The 20,931-nt window shown below is 44.4% G+C and overlaps 1 protein-coding gene across 14 annotated transcripts in view; it reads left to right on the top strand.

Annotated features, from left to right (window-relative positions):
* Positions 1-20,931, top strand: part of LOC139413444 (eukaryotic translation initiation factor 4 gamma 3-like) — a 74,956-nt gene that overhangs the window by 42,340 nt on the left and 11,685 nt on the right. For 6 of the 14 annotated variants that reach the window (XM_071160851.1, XM_071160846.1, XM_071160845.1 and 3 more), the window contains 11 exons: positions 7,632-7,799; positions 10,261-10,353; positions 10,709-10,759; positions 10,973-11,005; positions 13,401-13,421; positions 15,940-16,119; positions 16,230-16,341; positions 16,562-16,668; positions 18,481-18,615; positions 19,764-19,890; positions 20,040-20,810. In XM_071160851.1, coding sequence (XP_071016952.1) covers positions 7,632-7,799; positions 10,261-10,353; positions 10,709-10,759; positions 10,973-11,005; positions 13,401-13,421; positions 15,940-16,119; positions 16,230-16,341; positions 16,562-16,668; positions 18,481-18,615; positions 19,764-19,890; positions 20,040-20,810 — 1,798 coding nt within the window. The remainder of the gene's footprint in view (positions 1-7,631; positions 7,800-10,260; positions 10,354-10,708; positions 10,760-10,972; positions 11,006-13,400; positions 13,422-15,939; positions 16,120-16,229; positions 16,342-16,561; positions 16,669-18,480; positions 18,616-19,763; positions 19,891-20,039; positions 20,811-20,931) is intronic. The other 8 variants (XM_071160848.1, XM_071160847.1, XM_071160853.1 and 5 more) reach the window with 5 other exon arrangements.

The raw sequence follows: 20,931 nt of genomic DNA, 5'->3' as shown, positions 1-20,931 counted from the left end.
CCTAGTCAGTGGTCAAGTTCAGATTGCTAGCTCGGTAGGTAACATGACTAGCTGGCTAAACATTGTGTGTTTTCTAACCAAAAAATAGCAACTCGCAAGTAGTTTAAAACTGTCTGCAAAGTTTCTGTGCGGTGAAGAAATAGTGACTCGATTAACCGCTGAATTTTTTTACAGTTAAAACGTGTTAACTCTGACTTAACTTTGACAGCCCTATTGTTTTCACATTGAGAGCTCTAAATCCATCAGAGAACATCACAGCAAGATGACACTGTTATTGCTGCAATTACTATACTCTCCTATTTCATATACCGTGTTGAAAGCGGAGCACCGAGGTTCACAGCCAGAGGAAATTGATCCTTTGTCTGAATAGGCCAGAAAATGTGACGTATCTCTCCCTATGCAGATTGTCTTACCTTCGTATCTTCATACCGACTTCGACACATCCCGGGATATTCGCTAATACCGATATTGAACACAAGTGATGCTTTTTTTCAAGCCCCTGTAATCCGAAGGTTAACGAGACTAACAATTACAGTGGGGCAAAAAAGTATTTAATCAGCCACCAATTGTGCAAGTTCTCCCACTTAAAAAGATGAGAGGCCTGTAATTTTCATCATAGGTACACTTCAACTATGACAGACAAAATGAGAGAAAAAATGCAGAAAATCACATTGTAGGATTTTTTATGAATTTATTTGCAAATTATGGTGGAAAATAAGTATTTGGTCAATAACAAAAGTGTATCTCAATACTTTGTTATATACCCTTTGTTGGCAATGACAGAGGTCAAACATTTTCTGTAAGTCTTCAAGGTTTTCACACACTGTTGCTGGTATTTTGGCCCATTCCTCCATGCAGATCTCCTCTAGAGCAGTGATGTTTTGGGGCTGTTGCTTTTTAAGTGGAGAACTTGCACAATTGGTGGCTAACTAAATACTTTTTTGCCCCACTGTACATGTAAATTCCCATGGGGAATGCTAGCTAAATTATAACCGGTGCAAACTATTTGACAAACTATTTTCAGGACAGACATCCCAGCTCATAAAAGTTTTAACTCAAAAAAGCTACTCACAAATATTAGACAGCAAGGCTCATGGTGCAAGGGGGGGGGGGGGGGGGGGGGTTCTCTGCTGTTACGAAAAGAAGCTTGGTCAAGAAGCTAACCGCTTAGCTAGATAACATGCTACTAAATTAGCAAACCAAATCAAAACTGCAGGACTTGTTAGCACAGTTAACTTAATAGTTATAAGCTGCCAAACATTTAGTTGTGAATTCCATACTGTAAGTAGATCATGTGGCAGGAGCTGCACAACAATGAATGTTTCACAAGGTTCCGGTCTCTTGTGGATATGTGCTTGTAAACAAAAATCATGGGACGATACTACCGGTAAGCTTCATAATGAAAATTGTGACCGATGAAATGTAGAACGTGATCTGCTTTATCTCCTAAAGTATTGCAGAAGTTGACTGCAGATATTTACATAAAAAGTAGCTACAAATATTCACTTTTTGTTTTTTAAATAAAGAAATAGTTTCCGTTCACGGTATTAGAAAAACCATCCCGTGACTATTTCCAAATACCCCGGTGTATGGTGTGTGTGTGTATATACGGTATACCATCCAAGCCTAGTGTCAGATTTCACGGCATGTGAAGCAGGACTACCAGAGGTTTAACCGAGTACACAGCAATTGATGTTACAACATCTGTAAACACGTCAGCCGAAACCGGTCCAGAACCGCTCAAAGTCCCCTAAATAGGGGACTTAACATGTTTTTATTATGTTGAACAGATGTGATTTGTTTTATGTAATTGACCTATCACATCATTCTGGTTGATAGGTACATGTATACACAGTATTGAGTAGTGTCAGTTTCAAATGACTGTGTGGGTTTGTTGGCGGTCTGCAGGCATGACATCAATGGAAACTATGTTCCTGGAAGGCTTTGGTCTGCTCTGTGGCCGAGGAGAGGACTGCTTTCTGGACTCTCCCTTCCCTTCCTTTCCCTATGCTCGGCTGTGCAGGTCCTGCCCCTCCCCCACCCTTCCTGTCATTCTGCCTGTCAGTGGAATCAGTCACCGGCAGAGACTCATCCCCTGGCAACAGCAGTCCGATTAGCTGCCTTTATCCTGTCAACCAGTGAAAGTGGGCCAAACCGAGATATGTTAGGGATTAAGAGTGAACCAGGGTTGTTGAGAGAGAATTTTGTCAGAAGACAATCGTAGGAGAGAGAGAGGGGGAGAGTTACCATTACCTCACAGAGGCTCATGTGCAGCAGCAACAGGTGTGTGGGCAGCAGAAAGCCCAGGGGAGCAGAGGTGAGCCGGCCAGCCTGCATTATCTCTGCTGTGCCAGGCCTGCTACTACAGCAGCACCTGCAGTGTTTTACAGCTCACAGTACAGGACAGTGTCAGGGAAAGGGATACAGCACGAATCACACTGCATGCCCAGCACTGCAAAGGGACAGACCGGGCAGCACAGCCCAGGGCAGAGCCTAAGTCTGCACAGCAAGGCACAACCCGCTTCATGTACAGCATAGGTCCTCTGCTCCTCTGCACAGAGCCAGACAGGAGTTGATCCCTACCTTAAAGTGCCTAATTTACATTCCTCAGCAGGAGCAAGTCTAATGACCTGTGGAGTTCTGTGTGTGTGTGCTAGGGTTGCAAAACAACCAGTATCAGTTACCGTGTTTTTCTTTATACTTAAAAAAATATTATAATAATATTTGTCCATAGGACTTGGCGATATAGCCTAAAAATCATATCTTGATTTTTCTTTTAACCTTTTATGGATGGTTCACGTTACATTACTTAAAAAGTCATACAATGTGATTTTCTGGATTTTTGTTTTAGATTCCGTCTCTCACAGTGAAGTGTACCTATGATAAAATTACAGACCTCTACATGCTTTGTAAGTAGGAAAACCTGCAAAATCGGCAGTGTATCAAATACTTGTTCACCCCACTGTATGTCTGTTCCTTTTTTTTGTATTTTACCCCCCTTTTCTCCCCAATTTCAGGATATCCAATTACGATCTTGTCTCATCGCTGCAACTCCCCAACAGGCTCGGGAGAGGCGAAAATTGACTCATGCATCCTCCTAAACATGACCTGCCAAACCATGCTTCTTAACACCGTCCGCTTAACCCGGAAGCCAGTTGCACCAATGTGTCGGAGGAAACATTGTTCAACTGACGATGAAGTCAGCCTACAAGCGCCCAGTTGACCACAAAGAGTCGCTAGAGCGCGATGAGCCAAGTAAACCTCCCCGGCAAAACTCTCTTCTCACCCAGACGACGCTCGGCCAATTGTGTGCCGCCCTATGGGATTCCCGGGTCTGTTGTGACAGCCTGGGATTGATCCCAGGTCTGTTGTGATGCCTCAAGCACTGCGATGCAGTGCCTTAGACTACAGCACCACACGGGAGGCCCCTACGTCTTGATTAAAGAAAAAAAATCTCTAAATAAGCTTTGTTGTACAATTAAAGGTGAAATACGCCGAATTTCAAACAGTCAGCAATAATCTAATGAATTCAGGGCTTGTGAAATTATACCTAGGTTAAATATGAGCCTCCCACAACCATAAGACCCACTAATAATTGTTTCAAATTGAACCAGAACCATGCATAATGCACATTCACTAATACTTCTTGTAGCCGGAATTATAGAAAAGGTCTCGTAAACAATCTTTCAAACACAGGCCCATGTGCTAGTGAATAGCCAGTTAATCTTTACTTCCAACTTGGATCTATTTGCTAGGTAACAAGTTAGAACAGTTTAATTGTTATGAACCCACCCTTCTGTCTGTCTCCAACTGTTTGAACAGCACGCTAGCCAGTCTACTTTGTTCAGATGTTGAAATCAAGTGGACTACTTTTATTTCTCAGAATGAGAACGAGTTACCATTTCCTTTTGTGTTTTATGCTTATTGCACATTTATCAAACAGACTAGACAGATAGTATAAGTCTTAAAGTGGTAGTTAAATGCCACGCGACAAACTGAGCATTACTTTTCCAGAATCAATGTTCATTAATACTTCTGTTTCAGTTGTCTGCGCTGCGTTCAATTTGAGAGGAGTTGAAACATAAAAGGGGCATTTTTCAACATTTTTACCTCCGTATTACAGTAAAATGTCTCTGTGCTTCTGTGTCCATATCAAATGCAATAGCGACTTGAAACTTCTCGTCAGAGAGGAAGAAATGATCTCTCGTGTGTGAGAGAGAATAAGATGCACATAGCATAGAAGGGGACTAGACCAAAAAGACATGAGAAGAAGCGGACATAAACGCTCATAAAAACACAAAATACCTTGATTCTTACAATACAGGTAATGACGTGCTAAAACATACATACATTTTGAATGAATCAAATAAATTAGAAAAATAGCCCAGCCCTAATTGTCCATGAGTTTCTTGTGGAAAGACTGGTTCAAGAGAAAATAGCCTTCTGAAAAAAAGCATCTAATCAATAATGACATCTTACAAATATTTTTCACAACTGCCACCAGTACAACCCCAATACATTTACAACAGACATATTGACTTAGTAAAATAAATAAAATGTGTAAAATAAGGATGTAACGATACACATTGTTCCCGATTCAAATGTTTAAGATAAGACTGCATAGGTTGGCAGACCCCAAACCGATCCAAATGTAGCATGCATCGGTCAGAAAATCTATTCAAATGTAACGAATCACAGATTCACTCAAATGTTTTGCTCATATTTTCTATTCCTTCTCAAAATACCTCATACTTTGTGTCAAATCAAAGTTTATTTGTCACGTGCGCCGAATACAACAGTGAAATGCTTACTTACAGGCTTTGACAACTGATGTGTCCTCTCCTTCAGTGTCGAACTAAGCATCTAATTTTGCTTGGATAAAAACCCTAGTTAATATCAGAAGCCAAGTCAAACAAGCTTTGCGTGCTGACCAAAGAAATCAAAAGTTCTACTATATATGAATTGGCTATGTCATAGCTAATTTTGTAAACAAGAAATATTGTTACAATACTAGTTAACACTTAATCTGCAAAAATGACAAATCAAGTAGTGGGTGATTTCAGAACCATAGTGGGGGGGACAAAAAACAGGCTACATTGGGGTTATGGTATGTACAGGCAAAAGCTACGGACAACAAACACAGTTGCATTTTATCGATGGCAATTTGAATGCACAAAAATACTGTGGTGAGAACCTGAGGCCCATTGCCATGCCATTCATCTGCCGCCGTCATATGTTTCAGCATGTCGCAAGGATCTGTACACAATTCCTGGAAGCTGAAAATGTCCCAGTTCTTCCATGGCCTGCATACTCATCAGACATGTTGACCATGTTTGGGATGCTCTGAATCAACGCGTATACCATGCGTTCCAGTTCAAACAGCCATTGAAGAGGCGTGGGACCACATTCCACAGGCCACAATCAACAGCCTGATCAACTCAACGTGACAGAGATGTAGCGCTGCATGAATAGTGGTCACATTAGAAATTGACTGAAATTGAAATCCATAGATTAGGGCCTGATGAATTTATTTCCATTGGCTGGTTTCCTTATATGAACTGTAACTCAGTAAAATCTTTGAAATTGCTGCATGTTGTTTGTTTTTGTAAGTCTTGAAAGAGAAAGATGCACAAGAATAAATTATATTCCAGGCTGATACCCTCATATAACATCAACGTTATTCCCTAAATGTATGGGTTATGTTTAGGATAATGTTTTACAGATTTTGTCATTTTATATTTCATTTTCAAAACGTCATATTTTATTATTTTATCTCTCCTACATGTGAACTTAGTCTTTGGTTGTTTCCAAAATGTTAGTAGATTACTGGTAAATTTCTGAAGTTCTGAGTTACATTCCCTCCTTTTGCAACCCTAATGTGTACATTCTCTTGGCAATTCTTTGCCAAAATGTTACAGCTTCAGCACACTAACAAATACAGGATATAATATAACTCAAAACACGCACAAGCATATACAGTGCATTCGGAAAGTATTCAGACGCCTTGGGTTTTCCCACAATTTGTTACATTTCAGCCTTATTGTAAAATGGATTAAATATTTTTTTTCCCCTTATCAATCTACACACAATACCCCATGACAAAGTGAAATCAGGTTTTTAGAAAATGTTTCACATTTATTAAAAATAAAGAACACACACCTTATTTACATAAGTATTCAGACCATTTGCTATGAGACTTGAAATTGAGATCAGGTGTATCTTGTTTCCATTCATCATCCTTGAGATGTTTCTACAACTTGTTTGGAGTCCACCTGTGGTACATTCAACTGATTGGACATTATTTGGAAAGGCACACACCTGTCTATATAAGATCCCACATTTGACAGTGCATGTCAGAGCAAAAACCAAGCCATGATGTTGAAGGAATTGTCTGTAGAGCTCCGAGACAGGTTTGTGTTTTTGGCACAGATCTGGGTATGGTTGCCAAAAGAATTCTGCAGCATTGAAGGTCCCCAAGAACACAGTGGCCTCATCATTCTTAAATGGAAGAAAATGTGGAACCACCAAGACTTCCTAGAGCTGGCCACCTACCAAAGCAATCTGGGGAGAAGGGCCTTGGTCGGGGAGGTGACCAAGAACCTGATGGTCACTCTGACAGAGCTCCAGAGTTCCTCTGTGGAGATGAGAGAACCTTCCAGAAGGACAAGCATCTCTGCAGCTCTCCACCAATCAGGCCTTTATGGTGGAGTGGCCTGACGGAAGCCACTCAGTAAAAGGCACATGACAGCCCGCTTGGAGTTTGCCAAAAGCCACTCAGACCTTGAGAAACAAGATTCTCTGGTCTGATGAAACCAAGATTGAACTCTGCCAAGCGTCACGTCTGCCAAGCGAAGCGTCACGTCTGGAGGAAACCTGGCACCATACCTACGGTGAAGCATGCGGGTGGCATCATCATGGTGTGGGGATGTTTTACAGTGGCAGGGACTGGGAGACTAGTCATGATCGAGGGAAAGATTAACAGAGCAAAGTACAGAGATCCTTAAATAACCTGCTCCAGAGCGCTCGGGCCTGCAGACTGGGGCGAAGGTTCACCTTCCAACAGGACAACAACCCTAAGCACACAGCCAAGACAACGCAGGAGTGGCTTTGGTCTCTGAATGTCCTTGAGTGGCCCAGCTGGAGCCCGGACTTGAACCCGATCGAACATCTCTGGAGATACCTGAAAATAGTTGTCCAGTGCCCCTCCCCATCCAACCTGACAGAGCTTGAGAGAATCTGCAGAGAAGAATGGGAGAAACTCCCCAAATACAGGTGTGCCGAGCTTGTAATGTCATACCCAAGAAGACTCAAGGCTGTAATCGCTGCCAAAGGTTCTTCAGCAAAGCACTGAGTAAAGGGTCTGAAAACTATTGTAAATATTATATTTAAATTATTTTGTTTCATAAATTTGCAAAAATCTCTAGACCTGTTTTTGCTTTGTCATTATGGGGTATTGTGTGTACATTGAGGAAAAAACTATTTTATCCATTTTTGAATAAGGCTCTAACGTAACAATGTGGAAAAAGTTGAGGGGTCTGAATAGTTTCTGAATGCACTGTACTCGACTGCCTCTGTCTTTTCATGTTGTAATTATCTGATGTCCTCTATCTTTTTCTCTTTGTGTGCTGTAGGTACCGAGGCACCCTGGTCCTCCCTACACGGCTCATGACATCACAAAGGGACACCCTAACTTGGCGGGCACACCGCCAGGGCATGCCCACTCACCGGCGCTCTCTCAGGTATCAGTACCCACAGCTTCCCCATATCGCTACCCTAAGGGCTGGGAGGCAGGCGGAGGGGTGAGTCTCTGCCGCCATCCTCTCTGCATATGACCTTTTGGTCTGTCTGTTTTTATTTTTGTCTCTCGCTCTCTATCTCTCATTCTTTCTCCTCCTGTTTTTCTGTAACATCTTTATCAAGATGCCTGTTGCTGCATGCTTTGTTTGCATTAATTTCTTAATGAATTAAATGCACAGTGGCCTGTTGATTGGTCAAATAGTGTTTTTGTATTTCTGTATATCCTGTGTGCTGCCTGTCAATAAATAGTCCAAGAGAAGGACATTTGTTTTAATGATAGAGTTCCACAGGACATCAGCAACTTCTAAACTGCTGCGGCGAGTTCTCTCTGCTCTCCACAAGAGCCTGCTAAAGGGTTAATGTATTAGTCACTGGTACAGCAAGTCAATTACATTGCTGCTCCTGGGATTTGCTAGTTTCTCCTACTGCCTTGAAGTGCACGCACACACAAACAAACAAAAACACTTATTGTCGATTCCAGAATGAGTCAGCCTTTGCATAAAGTGTGTGTGTGATGAAAGGGTTCCCATATCCCACTGTGTTCAGCTGCTCTTTCTGGCCTATTAATAGTGTCTGCAGCCGGTGGCACAACTTGAATTATCCCAACTATATAGCCACACCACGGCTCTTTGTAAAGCATCTGTGTGACGTCACACACACTCAAGAAGGCTCAACCAATCACCCAACGGATTATGCCGAGACTCATAAATATTCATGACATTTTTATTTCTCACATGCGCCGAATACAACATGTGTAGACCATAGCGTGCGATGCTTACCTACGAGCCCTTAACCCATAATGCAGTTAAGACATTTTTTATTTTATAAATAAAGGGGAAAGAAGTAGCACAGTAAAATAACAGTAACGAGGCTATATTTACAGGGGGTACCAGTGCTGAGTCAATGTGCGGGGGTACAGGTTAGTCGAGGTAATTTGTACATGTAGGTAGGGGGATAGTGACTATGCATAGATGATAAACAGCGAGTAGCAACAGCATTTAAAAAATACAAATAAATTTAAAGGGAGGAGCGGGGGGTCAATGCAAATAGTCTGTTAAGCTGTTAAGGAGCCTTTTGGACCTAGACTTTGCGCTCTGGGTAGGAATAGGCTTTGTTGTACCCTCTTCATGACTGTCTTGGTGTGTTTGGACCATGATAGTTTGTTGGTGTTGTGGACACCAAGGAACTTGAAGCTCTCGACCTGCTCCACTACAGCCCCGTCGATGAGAATGAAGGCGTGCTCGGCCCTCCTTTTCCTGTAGTCCACGACCATCTCCTTTGTCTTGATCATGTTGAGGGAGAGGTTGTTGTCCTGGCACCACACTGCCAGCTCTCTGACCTCCTCCCTATAGGCTGTCTCGTCGTCAGTGTTGGTGATCAGGCCTTTCACCGTTGTGTAGTCGGCAAACTTAATGATGGCGTTGGAGTCTTGCTTGGCCATAGAGTCATGGGTGAACAGGGAGTTCAGGAGGGGGCCCCTGAGGCCCCCCTGTGTTGTGGATCAGCCTGGTAGATGTGTCCAGGATTCAGTTGCAGAGGGAGGTGTATTTGTCCCAGGGTTCTTAGCTTAGTGATGAGCTTTGAGAGCAGTTGAACGCTGAGCTATAGTCGATCAGCGGAGCAAACTTGTTAGCAGCTAGCTAGTGCTAGTTGGAATGGCCATTACCGTAGCTAGTTTACCAGTTTGCTGCTGAAGTTGTACTGCACCGAAGTATGTATTTGACTCTTATCATGAAAACATATTCATTGTGCTATTAGATATAATTGTACTACACTAGCTAGCTACCTTGAGGGAGTATTTATTAAGCATTGAGTGTGTTTACTGGCGCTGGGTTAACATCGCTTTCGTTTTGTATGGATTGATGAGACTCACTGCCTTAGCTAGCAAGCAAACTAGCTTAGCTAGCAAGCAATTTATAATACTGATTCTACAACCACAATACTTATTAGCTAGATATATAATTAGGTAGTTAAGACTTGCTCGTGATGAAAACATAAAAATTAGCTGCAGATTTTTGACTGATTTTTGACTCTGAGGATGGAGGTTCAGTAGACAATGTCACCTTGGTAACATTTTTTTATGTTATGACTGCGTATTGTAGACAAAATACTTTAAAAAATCTATCCCATGAGTGTTTGCAAGTCATCATATAGCCCAATGGCCTTCTGCACCAATCTATATGACGTAAGACAATGGTGTTTCACTAAACTACTACACTAGATTACCATGCTAACACACACTCTGTCCATTATTCTTAATTGGTGAGGAGAGCAACAGTTTGGTTGGTCTAAATGATTTTGACCCAGGTAAGATGTTCAAACTGCTGTAATTCATCAAATCTCTCCTCGACCTGTTCTTAACCACCATTTCCGTTTATCCCCCTTTCTCTTTGTCCTTCATACATCCCCCTCTCTATCCCTCTCTCTCCTACGTTCACGCCGCTGTCCCTCCCCCTATGACAGTCTCCATACACCACTGGACAGAATGCTGGCTCCACACCTCTAGTGTATTCTCCTCAGACCCAGCAAATGAATGCACAACCACAGAGTCGCCCGGTAAGTGCCCGCTTTCTCTGTGTCATGCGTATGTATTATGACTGCTGTGCTTTTGGAAATCCAGACATTTTGATTGGCCTAGAGGGGTACAATGTCATCGGAGGTAGTGATTGTTCAGTAATGATTAGCCCTGATGTGTCTGCCAGGCAGTCCTGTACACACTTGGACGTCTGTGATGCTTTCCAGTCTTTGAGTTATCTAAAAGTTGTAGATAGCCGTTCAAGTTTAGTGTGATAATTGTGTGTTACCTAATGTTAAAATGTCACCCATTCATAATGTGTGGATTCAGTATGCCCATGACTTCAAGATGATATACTTAAAGTACTTTACTGTTCTATCTGCACTTTCAATGTAGTCATCCATGCCCAGCCCCAGCCCCAGCCCCCCTGTCATATGGAACCACCAGGTCTGCATCATCTCCTCTAATGGCAGTAAACATGACAACGTGGCAGCTCCACTGCTCTCTCTGTGGTTTTGTATTACCATGCCTCAGTGTGCCCCTCATTGCTCATCTTGTCTCTCTGTATCTCTCTCTCTCTCTATCACTCTCTTCCTGTCTCTGCTTTGACATCGCTACCCTATCTCTTTCTGCCGGACCTCACACTCTCTACCCAATCAGTTTGCGACGGGCCCTCGACCAACCCACCATCAGGTATTAAACCCCATTTCCTCTGTCCTCTCCCTTCTGCTCCCTCAGCTAGAGCTGCTTTGTGCACATCATCACACCACTGTTATTGGTCGGCAAAGAGCTTCTGCTCTCAGTGGAAATTGGCCCCGTTTATACAGAAATGTGTCCCCTAAGTTAATGATAATGTCTCCCCTTCAGCCTGCTTTCCACCCAGGCACACAACAGTGATTTGTTTGTCAACAGCCATTGTCTGAGATTTTTTCCACATAGTCGTTAAAGGCATATCTAAGATGACAGTTGCCTGACTGCCAGTCAGACAACGATGCTAGATGTTTACCATACTATAGTGATGACTCTCTTCTCATGTTGCATTGTTGTGGACTTGCTTGTCAAACTGTTGGTCAGACTTGGTGTTAACAAGTGTGGTGCTGATGGCACTGCTCCAGCATTTTAGGAACATCTAATGCCCTGTTGCTCAGATGTTTATCGGACATTGGCATACACAATGTTCTCGATGCTTATCCTTTTTGAAAGGGTTATTCCGAGTCAATTTGTGTTTTAGATTATCTGATGAATAATTGTTTTGTATAAATATGATTGCATGTTGTTTTGTTTGAATTGTTTGTGTTTTTGATTGTGTGTGATTGAACATAACTATGTGACTGCTGAGATGAGCCTGGGCACAGAGACGAGAATCCCCCAGCGCCTCCCTGTTGAAATAGTTTATTACTCTGTCGTAATGAGAATCAGATGCCCTTTGAAGACACTGGGTCACACAGGCAGACAGGCACCCCCCACCCCACCCCATCCATAACTTGTTGTCCAACATCCTTCTGGATGATTCTGTGTTGACCATTTTGACCGACTATTAATAGGCAGCCTCCTAGGTCAGTCAGGCTCAGTGTGTCAGAATCTGAACTGTTTACTGGCACAGAGTACACAGTACATGCACTGTCACATACGGGCTCTGCTCTGTCCTGGTGCTGGCCTCTCTTGTGCCGCCACGGAAGTGGAGTTGGAAAGCAGATGAAGCAGAACAAAAGGGCTATTATACATCCAGAGAAAATGAGCCTCGTCTCTGACATAAGTTGCAATCGCCCCCGCACAAAGGGGGCAACATAGTGATCTGGAAATTCATTCATCTGCCGAAAACCTCTCTTTATTCAGCCTGCTGACGTCAGCCGACCCTCTCCATGTTATCTTGATTTCTCATTGCGAAAGCAACTTCAGTCTTTCACTGCTTCAGTCTTTCACTGGGCTGCAAACCAAGAGGTCAGACAAAGGATAGTTGTTTTTTGATTTGACAATGTTAGTTGTAGCCTATACGTCCAGTGTAGACATCAAAAATAATACGTTTTTTGTTTTTGAGCGTGTTTACTGTGAGCAGTTGAGCAGCAGCAGAAACCTGTGAGCAGCATGTTTCCAGTAAGAGTTCAAATGTCAGCCAGATATAAGCATCATATTAACATTTTGAGTTAAGATTTAATTTAAGCAGTTGATTCCATAACTTTATACTCTGTTTGAAATGAGCAGAGCTAGCATTGTTGGTGTTCCCTGATACTAACAACAAGCTCATGTCTGACTGCCAAAGTGGAGCAAAGTCTTAATTATTCTACCGTGCATGTTGCCAGAGAAAAGCAAAGTGAAAGGTGAGAGAAGAGCGTTCCAATCAGGACTGACTCAGACTCCCGCCCTCTGTCTGTACCCCGAGGTGTTAGGAATACCACTGTGATGACACCACCAGTGAGCCTGGCTGAGTTTAGTCCTTGGTGAATGGTAGCAGCTAGATAGACAGAGCTCTGTGATGTCACATAACTCCCTCCAGAGGGTGGTGCAGACTCACAGTCTCCGTCTGTGTTGCTAAGTCACCTCTGTGGGAATACAGCCGGCTCCACGCTGGGACTGAGAACAGCTCAACCTGCAAAAGGGCCCACAGGCTGCACAATATTGTGACAGGCGGAAAGCCTCATGATATATACCCTTGTGTATTTGTGTGTGTTGAAGGGTTGGGCCAATATATAAAACGAATATCGTGATATTTGATATTGACGATATTGTGACGTGCAAGACGATATGTCGTGAGGTGCAAGACAATACTCTATGTGAACTTTACAAATCAAAATGGAGCAGTTGAAAATGAAGTTTCATCATAATAAGGTTATTTAATTACACTGCGACTATAATATCTAAATAAGCACAACAATTGCATAGTCTAGAATTGTCTAGTCATTAACTGCGCAAAACTATATCGAATATCGCGATATTTGGAGTAGCATATCGTAGGAGAGGTCTCCCCAAATATTGCCCAACCCGAGTGTGTTGTGAATGATTGCCCGCTCACTGTGTTCGTGTTGGGCTCCACACTCATCAGTGCAGTCTCCCATTTGGCTTTTCTCTCTTTCCTGCTTCAATACTCAAGGGAGGATTCAGGCCCATCCAGGTAATAATGACTCTTGTCAGAACTCTCTGCAGATGCATGGCATGAGGAACAACCCCACCGGTCCTAACCCTTTACCTTTAACCTCTAACCCCAGAGCCCTCCAGTGGCCATCATCTTAACTAAAGTATGCTCAGTAGAAAACCCCTCTCTCTCCCTCCAACATAACAATATAATACTGCCTGAACACCACACTCACTAATTTTCTCTCTTTTTAACCTACGTCTTTTTGAAATCATTCAATCATTTCCCTTCATTCTTCTTCACCATTCTTAATCTCCCATGTTTGCTTAGTTTGGATGAACAGCATGCAGAATATTAGAACTGTTAACTTCTTCTTTCCAAAAGTGTTTTTCATTTTTATGAAATGAACTGCATTTTAAATAAAGATTGTGTATACTTCAGGGTATCTGATCGCTGAAGAATTATTGAACCCGAGTTAACTGCTTGTGGTAACCTTGAGCTCTAGTCATTAGGATGTAGGCCACAGCTGTTGTGTGGAGTCTTTCATCTTGCTTGGAGTACATTGATTGCTGCATAACATTTTATGAGCTCCCCAGAAAAAGCTTGGCAGCACTGAGCACCCAATTGATTGTGATATTTAGTTTCCTGCAAACATAACTTCTGCAGTCATGAGAACATTTTTTATGATTCTGTGTTTTATGACGCATGAAGAAGAGCTCTGTTTCCACATTGTAAATAAAACCTCACTTCATTTAACAGAACAACACAGAACAGCCCTATAATACATTATGGCACCAGTTATGTAGCAAGAGTTCCCAAATTTTTGGCCCATGATCCAATTTGAAAATTCTCATGACCCCAACCATGTAAATGTTTTGTTGTTGAAATGAACAATGGCTGGGGGGGGGGCTGGCTAGCTATGGCAGTCAATTGCAAATCAGTCTGACATCATTTCTGATTCTCTTATTTCACCACCACTAATGAGATGGGTGTGCTTGATGCATGTCACGTCGGAGCTTCTCAAAGTCAGGGTACGTGGTCGACAGTACGCACCTCATATCTGCTGTCCTGGATCAATATTTTATTTGAATTCAGACGGGATCACAGAATCCAGCTTCACACAGATATGAGCTGGCGAAGGGTACCATGAGTTTTAATGCTCGGGGGGAAATGGCAAGGTATTCCCTTTTGAGTCAGGAACCAAAACTCCTCTAATGACCTGTGAATGCGTTGTCTGCAGCATTCAGTCACATGACAGCTCAATCAGCTGTGATTTGACTTGCTGGCATGCTGACTGAGCCAGGATCACAGTCAAACGGATTTTACACCCAGTCAAACGTCATGTCCAAGTCCGGGAAGTAGGTCCCAAAGTGCTCTTCAAAGCGTTGGAGGTGAGCAGTTGCCACTCCTGTGGGACACTCACTTCTGCTGTTGTCTGTTAGAAACTTCCACAGCCAAGGAAAGGGGGCATGGTTTCGCTTATGCGTAAGAAATATTTCCTCTGAATACACATCTGTAGCACGTTTTTGTATTTCCCCTGCATGCTTGCATTAAGTTTTCAAAATAGCCCATGTCTGTTACATCGGCAAGGAGACACCATTTTCTTTTCATCACAAAGAAAGACTTCTTTTTTTTCTTCTTTTTTATCTTTTTTTTTTTTACATCCAGTTCGTTTCTCATTTAGAAAAATCTTTCCAATATTCTCCCCGTTGATAACCACCAAGCCTCGGTGTGAAATAGCAAATTGTCATGCTCTGATCCCATATCTCCACACAGTTTGCGAACAGGCGTGCACGCAGTCAATGTGGTTTGATGTATTTTACAATCGGAGTTGCTGCAGTATGTCTTTGTGGATATTTTTTGCTGCCAGTTGCTTTCTGTATATGATACATTGCGTCCATATGGCAGAGGGAGACACAATTACTAGTGACCCATAGTTTGGGAACCGCTACTATATAGCATAAACATGAGCACTTTACAAATTTGTGCACACTGCATTGTAAACTAATGTGGTTGCATATAAAGTCAGCGTGTGTGGCGTGTAACAGCATGTGTGGTAGGTACAGGGTGTTGCTGTGCGCTGGTTGGTGGTTGACTCTGGCAGCATGGAACCGTGCTCTCTAAGCCCTGTTGTAACAGCACAGCAGGTTGGGTGGCGGAGGCTGCTGGTAGACCGCTGTGTTCTGAGACCTTTCACAACCTTGATCTCTCTCTGATGAGGGCAGAGGGAACCCAGCTGGAGGAGTCAGGACTCACCCTGCAGGCCTGTGTCCTGTGGGTTTGTTTATGCTGCTTGGGGAAATGTGTGCTGTTTGAGCGCAATGGAGTGGAAGTGCCATCCACCTGGTCCTCCGAGATAATGCTCTCTGTCTCTGAGGTCTCCTTGGCTTAATCTCTCTGAGCTCCTGCGTCCACAAAGCTGAAATGAGACTGCACAGGACACACATGAAGAGATTAGACTGCTGTTGGGAAAGTTGTGGATCCTCTCTAGCTTCTCTGGGACTAAGTTCTCTCACATGTAATATCGATCTCTGTGTGTGTGTCTCTCGCCTCTCAGTTTTTCCAGAGGGCTCAGATGCAGACAGCGCGGCCAACCATCCCCACCAACACTTCATCTCTGCGGCCCGGCTCTCAGAACCCCACAGCGGCGGTATACCCCCCCAACCAGCCCACCATGATGATGATGGCCCCCATGCCCTTCCCCTCCCCACAGGCTGCCCAGTACTACATCCCACAGGTGGGACTGACTGACCAGGCTGCTGCTGCTCTCCAGTAGGCATTCCTCTACCACTTCCCCCACGCAGCTTTTAACCCTTTCTTCTATGCCCTCTATTTCTCCCTCTACAGTATCGCCACAGTACGCCCTATGTGGGGCCGCCCCAGCCGTTTTCAGTGCAGCCGCCGGGGTCTGGCACCTTCTATCCTGGCCCTGGGCCGGGGGAGTACCCTGCTCAGTATGGTGAGTCTCCGCCAAACACACACACACACACACACACACACCACTTCAAACCCCACCAGTCTGATTTAAAATAGCTGTCTCCTTCCACAAAGCACACATCTGTCCTTTCTAGCGCAATTATCTTCTTGTACAGACCCCATCAACTCAGTTTGTTCCTCAGCTACACACACAGAGAGTGACACACACTATACTCAGCTTTTCTTCCTCCTTCCTGACTCAGCTCCCGGACCTCAATTCTATCCAGGACAGCAGGTGTACCCCCCCTCACCCCCCATCATAGTGCCTACACCGCAGCAACCTCCACCAGCCAAGCGTGAGAAGAAACCAGTGAGTATCTCAGCAAGCTGCCATCTCAACACAGACATCACACGCTCACTATGTATGTAAGCATTACACATACGGATGGATATACACTAGCGTAGGCCATCTGTGCTCAGTTAGGCACCAGATCTTCTGTTTCCACATGCATACTGTGAGAGGAAATGATAAATGATCCCTGATGAAGAGACGTGTCTGGATCCATGAGCCCCTTTAACTTGCATTTTGAAACAGAATATTTATTTTACAGAGAAGGTATATGAGGGATGACATGGTTTAATTTAGATCTAGCTTGCCAGTAGGGTTTTTCTGTGTAGAAGCAGGGTTTGTTTGAATTGTTTTATTTAACTAGGCAAGTCCATTAAGAAAAAATTCTTATTTACAGTGAGGGCCTACCACGGCCAAACCCGGACGACGCTAGGCCAATTGTGCGCCTCCCTACGGGACTCCCAATCACGGCCAGATGTGATTCAGCCTGGATTCGAACCAGGGACTGTAGTGACGTCTTTAGCACTAAGTTGCAGTGCCTTCGACTGCTGCGCCACTCGGGAGCCCTAGCCTTAATGTATGCCAGGCCTTAATCTAGCTCTTTAACACCAGAAAGCTGGACCCACCTGTCTATATAAGGTGCCACAGTTGACAGTGCATCAGAGCCGAAACTATACCATGAAGTCCAAGGATCTGTTCGTAGATCTGGGAGAGAGAATTGACTTGAGGCATATCTTGGGAAGGGTGTTAAAACAATTTTGAGAGTGTTGAAAGTTTCCAAGAGCACAGTGGTCTCAATCATTGGGAAATTAACAAAAAATGTAACTACCCATATTCGAGAGCTGGCCGTCCGACCAATCTGAGCAACCTGGCAAGAAGGACCTTGATCAGGGAGGTGACCAAGAACCCAATGACAGAACTATAGAGTTCATTGACTGAGATGAAGGAACCTGCCAGAAGGACAACAGTCTCTACAGTACTTCACCAATCTGGGCTTTATGGCAGAGTGGCAAAACATTCTGTGGTCTGATGAGAATGCTATGCTCTATGTCTGGAGAAAACCAGGCATAGCTCATCACCTGTCTAACACCATCCCTGCTTGGGTTGCACATTTTATATAAATCAAAACGTCTTACCTGCATGTGACAGTTGGGAGGATTGAACACTTATGAGAGATTCTGGAGCAGCGGCTGGGACTGCGTTTTCCACCACTTTCAACAAAACACCAAATGATCGAATTTCTCGCGCAAGAATGGTGTTGCATCCCTCCAATAGAGTTCCCGACACTTGTAGAATCTATGCCAAGGTGCATTGAAGCTGTTCTGGTGGCTGTTAAGACACTTTTGTTGGTGTTTTCTTTATTTTGGCAATTAACTGTAGTTTGATGTGCCATCAGCTGCACAGGCTGACTGGCGATGAATGAGGGGGGAAATGGCTTCATAAAGCTGCTTAATACACAAATGATGTTTGTGATATCGAAATTCTAACAACGTACGTGTGTTAAATATACTTTTGGAAAAGTCAAGGACGGAAGGGCGATGACTTAAAAAATGGCTTCAATCCGGAGTTGGATAATACATTATCTTTTCAGAAACCCTTTTAAAGGCTTTAACTGAAATTAGATATTGTAAAAAGTCAAGTGTTAAGCTTTTTCTCTCCATTTGCATAAGATTAATAAGAATGTCTGAAACGTTTGGTCACAGATGTATTAATGCTTCTTTAGACTCAGTCAGTACTCCTGTACATTACGCGCTCCACTGTTTTAAATGGCTGGGGGAGGGTTGCTCTGAGACACTGGTGCTTTAGTGAGACGGCGTTCCTTTTGTGTCATTGTCCTCCCAGATCCGTATCCGTGACCCCAATCAGGGAGGCAGGGACATCACAGAGGAGATCATGGCAGGGGGCACAGGGAGCCGGAATCCAACTCCCCCTGTCGGACGACCCTCCTCCACCCCCACCCCTCCGCAGGTAAGTACACATCTACTCTCATGCTTCCTGCTCTTAGGCTTAATGCTCTCTCACACACACACACACACACACACACACACACACACACACACAAAGGGTGCCATGGTGTGCCACTGACCCACTGAACTGAGCTGAGCTATTAGCCTCTCATTCATGGCTGTGTTAAACCTGTGCTTAGGACAAACTGCTGGGTGTTAGGAGGGAGCGGGCAATTAGGCTAGACCACCAGGGCCTTGACACCACAACATACAGAGAGCCATGCACCAGACCAGAAACATTTTCCTCAGTCTGTGTCTAATCCATCCTCTGCCATACTGCGTTAGACACAGCCAGCCACATAGACTTCAGCCACTGTCCCTGACCCACTGATCTGCACCTAGCACACTAACCTGGCCTTAGGTTCACAATCTTTGCTATTCAATTTGAGTAACAGGAAGGCATGCCTATTTTACAACAGTGACCTAAACACACTGTATTTCATTGGTCATAGTTGGTTATCATGTTAATCTTGGACACAGATCTATGGCTTACACATCTATACCTACTAGTACCTATCTACATGTATCAGTGTATCTCCTCCCTCTCTTCTGGTACAGTAAATGTTCTTATGGAACATGTCGTTTCTGCTTTCTGTCCCTCCATGAAGAATCCAGAAATAAGATGTTCTTATTTATTCAAAAAGAAAGGAGTCATTGCTGAATGCATTCTAATAGAAAGGGGCAATCATCTTAAATGACAGTTCTTGTTCTGGATTTTGTGGAGGGAAGTCTTTTGTTGTGACACTTCCTTCTTGTCCTCTCCTTGGACGTTAACAGTGTGTCTTTCCTCTCTTTCTGTCTTTTGTCCTTTTTACACTCCCCTTTTTTGTGTTGCTTTGTTTTACCTTACGTGCCTCCATTTCCCTGTCATTCTCTCCTACTCTTGCGCTCTTCTCCTTTCCCCTTTTTGCCTGCTTTCCTTGGTTGCTGTCTCTCCTTGTCTTCCCCTGTCTTTTCCGTTGCCAATATTTCTAACCATACCCACTGGTTTCCTTGTTTCCGCTTAATTCTATTTTTGTGCTCGTTTGTGCTTATTTGGCTGTCTTTCCATGTTGCTAGTTTTTATGGCCGCACCCTCATTATCCTCACATTTTCTACCTCAAATCGCAGCAGCAGCAGCCGAGCGGCAGCCAGACTCCGGAGCAGGGCCAAGGCCAGGCCCACCCAGCCTACAGCCTGGAGCCCCCCAAGCAGCAGCAGCCCACGCCTGGGGCTGCAGACAGCAAACCAGGGCCAGGTCTGACCCTCACCCCTCCACCCTCCAGGCACAATACAGCTCTGCTCTGAGAGCAGAGCCCTGAGCAAGACGTTGACTCAGTAAAGAGATAGCACAAATAATTTTCTCTTTTGTATTTAATGTCAGTGTTATCTCTTCGCCTTTTCCAGTATATGATAAGCCAAAATTGGAGCCGGTTATCCGGAAGCCTTCCTCTCCCGGGATTGGACAACCAGAACCTTCTATGGCGTGGCAAGAGGCCAGTGCACCTGTAACTGCCCCATCTCCCCCTGTAGAAAAAGAGCTTCCCTCTCCTGCCCCAGTGATGGTGGCGCCCATCCCTGCCCCTCGTCCTGTTGCCAGCCCCAACCCCATTGAGCAGCCCTCTGCAGTGGAGCCTGCTACTCCCACTCCCTCTGCAGCTGAGCCCAAGACCCTGCCTCCCATGACTAATTCCCAGACCCCAAACACAGTGGAGCCTCTTCCAGAAGCCCCACACACCCTGGCTGCTTCCCCCACCCTAACCCCAAAAGCTTTGAATGGCCATGCTGACACTGGGGCTGAGCTGGACACCCAGGCCCAGGAGCCCTCCCCCCTAGATCCCTCTCCCTCCCCACCCCAGCCCCAGGCTTCAACCCCGGCCTTCAGAGAAGACTGTAGTGAGGCTGTGCCCAGTGAGGTGAGAGCAGAGATCCCCCCTGCTGTCACGGACTCTATCGCACCCATCACTGTAGTGCCAGTCACTCTGACCTCCAAACCTGCGCCTGCTTTTCCAGCACCTCCCCCTGGCCTTCCACCACTAGTGCAGGCCACAGCGGAGGCCAGCAAGCCCGCCGACACTAAAGACGTCCCTCTCAAAGCAGGGACAGAGGCATTCATAACACCAGACAACAAGCCTGAACCACAGCTACAAGCCCTCTCCAGAAAGAGTCCCACTACAGGTATGTACATAACCATGGGTACAGATGATCGTGGGAATGTCACATGGATGCCTGCGTGTATACTATATATAAACTGTTAAATGTTGCTGCTGGACACAACTAAGACTGTCCACGGTTATAG

The sequence above is a fragment of the Oncorhynchus clarkii genome, chromosome 7, assembly GCF_045791955.1.
Source record: "Oncorhynchus clarkii lewisi isolate Uvic-CL-2024 chromosome 7, UVic_Ocla_1.0, whole genome shotgun sequence".
NCBI lineage: Eukaryota > Metazoa > Chordata > Actinopteri > Salmoniformes > Salmonidae > Oncorhynchus > Oncorhynchus clarkii.
The sequence above is the reverse complement of the archived record's forward strand: the minus strand, read 5'-3'. Positions and strand labels throughout refer to the sequence as shown.